General features: G+C 39.0%; 1 protein-coding gene across 1 annotated transcript; it reads left to right on the forward strand.

The window, feature by feature from the left end:
* Positions 1–1,293: 1,293 nt before the first annotated feature.
* Positions 1,294–4,724, forward strand: mesd (mesoderm development LRP chaperone; the record flags this gene model as incomplete). Its single annotated transcript, XM_083901159.1, has 3 exons — positions 1,294–1,452; positions 2,263–2,495; positions 3,629–4,724. 3 exons carry the CDS (start codon positions 1,294–1,296, stop codon positions 3,900–3,902), a joined length of 666 nt encoding a protein of 221 aa, XP_083757285.1. The 3' UTR covers positions 3,903–4,724.
* Between the last annotated feature and the right edge of the window lie 3,394 nt (positions 4,725–8,118).

The following is an 8,118-nucleotide window of genomic DNA, read 5'->3' on the forward strand; positions in this document are numbered from 1 at the left end:
ATTACAACTTTATTGTTCAACTTTATTCTTGGCCCTAAAACTCCGTCATGATAAACAGTTTGAGAACCACTGCTTTGTTGCACATCGTGTGCTTTTACTTTGGAATTGTGGATTATTAGATGTCAAATTCTTCCAAAAATGACTAGTGGTGTACGTTGCATGGCAGCAGACTTAGTTGGAAGCTCAGGGTGTGTGTGTGTGTGTGTGTGTGTGTGTGTGTTTGTGTGTGTGTGGGAGGGACTTGCAGCTGCGCAGGGCACAGTGCCATTGGGTGGAGTCCACCAGAGAGGAAACAGCTCTATGCTTTTTGTCAGCCAGGCTGATCTCCATGTGATCTCCTTGACCCTGTGAACTCTGCTGGCCCACACACACACACACACACACACACACACACACACACACACACACACACACACACACACACACACACACACACACACACACACACACACACACACACACTGCTTTGTGAAGGGAAAGCAATGTTTCAATGGCGTCATGTTCACCATCATATCAGTGTTGTGTCAAGGTTTTTTTTTTTTTTCAAACTGACCTTTATATTATTATCTGTGAAGGACCATGGATGGAGCAAACTTCATGAGGAAATCAGGCTGGCTTTTAAAAATATGTTGTTGTTGTTTATATATCTATGAATGTGCTCTTAATGAGTTGAATCATCTTATAAAAGGACAATATAGTATGTTTTTATTATTATTAATATTATCATTATTATTAGTATTATTATTAATAATACTACTAATAAAAATGATAATTCTTAATTAATTAATAATAATTATTATTATTGTTAATAATAATAATAATAATAATAATAATAATAATAATGAAAAAGATAATCAAAACTAATAATAATAATAATAACAATAAGGACAAGGACAAGGACAGGATGGATAAATAAAGAAAAGTACAAAACAAACAATAAAAACCATAAAAAAATATAAACACAGTATGTGAAAAAAAACAGGTTAAAATTTGAGCTGATTGTTTTATCCCTTTTTCATACTGTATTGTTCTTTTTGTTCAGTATTATTGCTTCATTATTTTCTTTATTGGCTGTTTTTACTTTGATGATTGTTTAGAAGAAAAGTAATTTGTAATAAATAAATTAGGTTTTATCTATTAGATTAATCAGTCTTTAATCAGATTTATTTTGAAATTCTTTCTCATAGCGGGCGCGTGCTGCCGGCCGGCCTCTTTACGACGCATGACGTAACATCTGCTCACGCCTCGTGACCGGCAGACTGCACAGCCAATCAAAACCTACCATCTGTAAACATGGCGGCGGACTTCAGGTGGAGATGTGCGGCTCTTCTGCTCTGCGTCACTTTGCTTTGTATTTTAGCGACAAACGGCGATGAAAAGCCCCAAAAGAAGAAGAAAGACATCCGCGACTACAACGACGCAGATATGGCGCGACTCCTGGAACAGTGGGAGGTTCGTGAAGCCTCTCCGTCACTCAGCTAGCTGCTAGCTTTTAGCTTAGACGTGCATTATCAGTAAAACACTGAGCTGCTAGCGTTAGCACTTTGACACAACTACTATGTTCGTTTTATTTTCCTAGAATTGACGCACCAGTTACTGTGGCACAGGATGTGTTTCCCTACTCAATTACATTTAAACTGTTAAATGTATTGGTTATTATAAAGAAAAATAATAGCATTCCGCTAATATGAAGTGTCAATTGTAATTCCAACGTTGTCTTGGTTAATAGATATTTAAAGGTGTGTCACTGTATTTTTTATGCTGTGTATTTTGCATTTTTAATATATTATAAGATCAACTTTATTTCACCCGCAACAGGGGAATTCACTTGTTACAGCAGCAAAAACAGTTAAGACAGACGTCCAGATAGCAAAATTAGACAACACAAATGAGCGAGTAACATTCAGTGAGAGAGCAAATGAAGTGATGTCTGGTAAATGAAAAATTCCAAGATCTCTGTCTCACCAAAGACAATTACAAAGACTGACTTTGACAAAGATCCGAAGGACAATCACTTGTCCAGATTCTGAGCGTGCTGCAAATCGATAAAAAGGAGACGCCTTACAAGTTGCCCTCCCATCTGAAGCTGTGTAAGCACATTCAGCCATTGAGTTTTAGGCAATTGGTCCTGGAAAGTCCTTGAAAAGTCCTTGAATTTGATGTCAGCCAAGGTTTGGGAACCCTGATGATAAAAAGTGGGGACCTTTTTCACTGAGTAAGGGCTTAAATTATTTCATGTTTAATTTTTTCCTAATTCCACAGGAGGACGATGACATTGAAGAAGGTGACCTCCCAGAGCACAAGAGGTCTCCTCCCCCCATTGATTTATCGAAGATGGACACCTCCAAACCTGAGGACCTGCTCAAAATGTCCAAGAAGGGTCGGACGCTGATGGTGTTTGCAACGGTGTCGGGAAATCCCACTGAGAAAGAGACGGAGGAGCTTACAGGCCTGTGGCAGGGAAGTCTCTTCAATGCCAACTTTGATATTCAGAGGTAACTTTACTCTCTAAAGCCAACCCTCATCAACTAGCTGCTGGTTAATCAATAATCATGCATGAGCAAAGCCTGATGAAGTTTTACAGAGTCCTTCTTGTTTGTCTTCTTGTGAGGACAGTGACATCTAGTGGTGTTTAGTGGGCAATACAGCAGCCCTGACTCACAATTGTATCTGATACCACATAATCCAATGCATCACCAGGTTTATTCTTGAATTTTCAACCATTTTCATCTGAAGGACTTAATCAGCAATGGTGTTGGAATTTGAACTGGGGGCGGGGCCATCTGCCATGGCTAGTTGTGATGAAAGTATAAAGGAAAGGGAGGAGAAGGAGGAGAGAAGCAGGTGTAGAACAGTCCATTGTCAGGACAATAAACTGATTTATTTCCTTGAGTACGATGAGGAAGCAATCGGTTGAACTGGTCAAAGTACTCGCAGCATTTATTGTTCTTAAACCTAAAGTAATAGTACAGGTTTTTTTTAGGGATTCACACGTGCTCAGCACTACCTGATGTATACGCCCCCTGCTGGCCTACTCCACCTGGAACCACCTGGTTGCTTTCTAAGCAGCTCATTCTCTCTCTGCACCAAAGTCCATAGAGAAAATCACTGATTTTAGATCAAGGCAAATAGGAGTTGTTGATCCACTGCTGCCTCCATCAATAAATCCAAATTACATATATTGTGGGTTCTGTGTTTGAAATTCTTATTTTGAGTTGACTAAGAGTCACAAACTAATCAAACGAGGCAGTAGTAGACCAGGAGATCCTGTGTTTATGTGAGCTTAAAACACAGATTTTCTCTATGGGCTTTGGTGAGCAGTTTACAAAGCTACAAAAACTTCAGTTTCCAGTCAGATAATAATACTATATAAAGGTCATATTCTGAGCCTGGATATCATCCATTAACTTAATCATATTTCATCATTTGAGCTGACAATTATGTCTCCTCATCAGTCAAGAAATGCATTAGTCTAGATTTTGCCATGTTTGGTTTGTGTCCACTCAAATGTGTGCCTTGTTTTGTAAAGATAAGTTTTATCAGTAACATCAGCAGAACATCAGAGTGGATATGCGTCTGTAGTCTGTGGCAGAACCAGTGAACAGAACCTGGTGTGTTCCTCCCGCAGGTTCGTGGTGGGCTCCAACAGAGTGATCTTCATGCTGCGGGACGGCAGCATGGCCTGGGAGGTCAAAGACTTCCTGGTGTCCCAAGAGCGCTGCAAAGACGTCACGGTGGAGGGACAGGTTTTCCCTGGGAAGGCTGAGAAGAAGGACGACGCCAAACACGACCAGCAGAACGACGCCAACGCCCAGAAGAAGAGCAAGAAGAAGAAGAAGACAGAGAGCAAGAAGCCGGACGTCGAGGGCAACAGAGCCAGTCATCTGAAAAACGAGCTGTGAGGGAGTAAAGCAGATGGAGATGAGAGGAACCATGGGTCACTTTTTTTTCTTTTTTATTCAAATCTGGACTTGGATCGAGATGTTTGATGAGCTGCAGGACCACGGGAACATGCTTGGGTTCAGAGTTGGCAGTTTGAGTAAACTAACTCATCCAGTTCAGTACATTAACCAGGATCACTGAGCTGGACTCGTTACTCACAGATGGACCGTCCTTCCTCACAGGAACGCATTGATGTGACAAGTTCATTCTTTAAAGGGTCTGTCCAAGTTTCTTTCAAGTGTGGTTGCATAAGGTACTGACGTAAAGTAAATGATGACTGCTGCGCTGTGCACCCCTGCATCTAGAACCAACGTGAGACATGGAGGATTGCTCTCAGTGAAAACATGGCTGCCACTGAAGATGGCAAAATCAACGTCAGATATTTTGGAAGCTATAGATATAAATCGACATGGCATAAGTTGACATAATGTGAGCATCAGGGTGGTTCTCAGTCTCAGTCAGTACCTCTTAAACCACATGACAAATAAACTATCCCTTAAAATCATCATCACTTTGTTACACAAATTCTTAAGATTTACATGTAATGGCTGTGCTGACTGGTTTAATCATTATTCTGTTCTATAATCAAACACACGTCATTGTGTTAGGTACGTATTATTGATTTTGTACCAGGAGGCAAGTCGGAAGAGGAAGTGTTTTTTTCCTGGGACTGACATGGAGTTACCATTGATCAGATGGTCCTGGTCCTGTGGTCCTGGTCGAGGTCCAGGTCAGTGTTAGACAATGTTCACGTCCAGCAGCATTTTAAGATTTGACACAAAAGTATCACCTGCATTTTCTGTTTGATTTTTTTCACTGAATACAAAATAAAACTTGTTTTTTTTCCTAATTGTATGTGTTTCATTGCTCGACCCAAGGGAGAACAGCATGAGCAAAATGTCCTCAGACATGTCTGTCCACAATCTCTCAACAATGAAAAGTTATATATAATTTTGACTTTTTATACTATGTCGTCCAAAATGTGACTTTTTTTTTATTTTTAGTCCACAATTAGACAAAAACATTTGACTATCTTTTGGAAAAGAAAATTTGGTTCAAAATTGTACAAAAACGTCATACTATGCTGTCTTCCAAAATGTGGCTTTTTTTTTTTTGGACCACAATATGAAAAAAAATCATACTATACTATGTTGTCCATTATATGACAAAAATGTCATACTCCACTATGTCGTCCAAAATTTGACTGAAACGTCATACTATACTATCGTCCAAAATTTGACCAAAATGTCATACTATACGATGTCATCCAAAATTGGGTAATTTTTTGGGGGACGTTTTTGCCTTTTTAATGGATAGTATAGTGAAACAGGAAACGGAGAGGTGGGGAATGACATGCAGGAAAGACCGCTTGGTGCGGAATTTGAACCAGTGTCGTCTGCAGTGAGGAATATAGGCTTAAAGGGACAATGTGTAGTATTTATGGGTTTATATAACCCAAAATCCACTTTTTTATACATATTATGTGCTCCTGCATTGTCTAGTCGCTGTATAATAGTTTTTGTTTCATTTTCGTAGTGTATCAAAAAGTCATGTAAAATAACATGGTCGCGGGCCGCGGTTGCATAGCCACTGTTAGCAGCGAGACGCCATGTTTCTACCGGAGCCTGTAAGGACAAACGCGAGAGAACAAATCAAGCGTCTCTTTACTTGTAGCAGAAGTCCCGCCTCCACTCTCTCCGCTTCGTCTGCTACGGCCGCGGTAGCTCGCCCTCTCCCTCACCTCACGAACCTCATCTGCTGACACGGAGAAAGACGACGAGGACGACATTTGACCGGCTGAGGACACCGTAGCGCTCAGGGAAGGGAGGGGGTGAGCAGAGGAGCAGTTCTTTGTTGTAAATTTCAGCCTCTCCTCTAGATGGCACTATAAACTACTTACTTCACCTTTAACACATGGGGCAGGTTGGGTGCTCTTCCATCTGAGCTAAACACTTCCCCAAAATGTCATACTATACTATGTTGTCGATCTCAATGTCATACTACACTATTTCGTCCAAAATCTGACCATTTTTTTGAAAAAAAAATTTGGTCCAAAATGTGACCAAAACGTCATACTATAATATGTTACGTGCCAAACAGCCAGAGGGCTGGAGTGTGGATGCGTGTGTTTGCATTTCTGCTTTCCCCCCTCCCCTCCTTTCTGTTTTCTTCCCAGGTGCTAACAACCTGAGTGGGATCCACCTGGGAAGCTCAGTTCCTCATTAGGAGTTGGCCAATCAGTGATGGACTGGGCCAAGTCATCACTCTCTCTGCCATCTTGCCCTCACAATTGCGCTGTCTGTGAGCTTTAGTTTTGACTCATTGTAATTCTGTGGTGGTTAGATTTGGTGCTTTCGGTAAGGTGGGTACCCTACATTTTTACATCACGTAGGTATATTTCACAGGTGCCACACATGTATTTTTTGATAAAGACTCTGTAGATAATTAAGTTAGGCCTTTGTTTTTTGATTTTTTTGTCTTGTGAGTTATGAGTAGTCAGGCCTTGTTTTGCTTTTTTGATTTCAATGATTTGGCACCGACCACTTCGGCCCATTTCTCCCACCATTTTCTGTTTCACAAACCTTTGTTGAACCTTTTTGATGACTTGTTGGAAATAAAGCTTTAATTTAATTTCACATCATGTTGACCTGCATATCTTTTGGTTGTTGTGTTGCTTCCCTGATGCTTTTAGATAAAGGACGTAACACTATACTATGTCGTCGACCTCAATGTCATACTATACTATGTCGTCCAAAATCTGACCATTTCTTTGAAAAAAAAAATTGGTCCAAAACTTGACAAAAACGTCATACTATACTATGCAGTACGTCATACTACTATGTCGTCCCAAATGTGACCATTTTTTTGAAAAACCTTTTTTTGGTCCAAAACTTGACAAAAACGTCATACTATACTATGTAGTACGTCATACTATACTATGTCGTCCAAAATGTGACCAATTTTGGCAAAAAAAATGTGGTCCAATATTTGACAAAAACGACATACTATACTATGTCGTCCAAAATGTGACCATTTTTTGAAAAACCTTTTTTTGGTCCAAAACTTGACAAAAACGTCATACTATACTATGTAGTACGTCATACTATACTACGTCGTCCAAAATGTGACAATTTTTTGCAAAAAAAAGTGTGGTCCAATATTTGACAAAAACGACATATGTCGTCCAGAATCTGACCATTTTTTTGAAAAACCTTTTTTTGGTCCAAAACTTGACAAAAACGTCATGCTATACTATGTAGTACGTCATACTATACTATGTCGTCCAAAATGTGACAATTTTTTGCAAAAAAAACCTTGGTCCAAAATTTGACAAAAACGACATACTATACTATGTCGTCCAAAATCTGACCATTTTTTGAAAAACCTTTTTTTGGTCCAAAACTTGACAAAAACGTCATACTATACTATGTAGTACGTCATACTATACTATGTCGTCCAAAATGTGACCATTTTTTGCAAAAAAAACCTTGGTCCAAAATTTGACAAAAACGACATACTATACTATGTCGTCCAGAATCTGACCATTTTTTTGAAAAACCTTTTTTTGGTCCAAAACTTGACAAAAACGTCATGCTATACTATGTAGTACGTCATACTATACTATGTCGTCCAAAATGTGACCATTTTTTGCAAAAAAAACCTTGGTCCAAAACTTGACAAAAACGTCATACTATACTATGTAGTACGTCATACTATACTATGTCGTCCAAAATGTGACCATTTTTTGCAAAAAAAATGTGGTCCAATATTTGACAAAAACGACATACTATACTATGTCGTCCAAAATGTGACCATTTTTTGAAAAACCTTTTTTTGGTCCAAAACTTGACAAAAACGTCATACTATACTATGTAGTACGTCATACTATACTACGTCGTCCAAAATGTGACCATTTTTTGCAAAAAAAAGTGTGGTCCAATATTTGACAAAAACGACATACTATACTATGTCGTCCAGAATCTGACCATTTTTTTGAAAAACCTTTTTTTGGTCCAAAACTTGACAAAAACGTCATGCTATACTATGTAGTACGTCATACTATACTATGTCGTCCAAAATGTGACCATTTTTTGCAAAAAAAACCTTGGTCCAAAATTTGACAAAAACGACATACTATACTATGTCGTCCAAAATCTGACCATTTTTTGAAAAACC

The sequence above is a fragment of the Microchirus variegatus genome, assembly GCF_963457635.1.
Source record: "Microchirus variegatus genome assembly, chromosome: 14".
NCBI lineage: Eukaryota > Metazoa > Chordata > Actinopteri > Pleuronectiformes > Soleidae > Microchirus > Microchirus variegatus.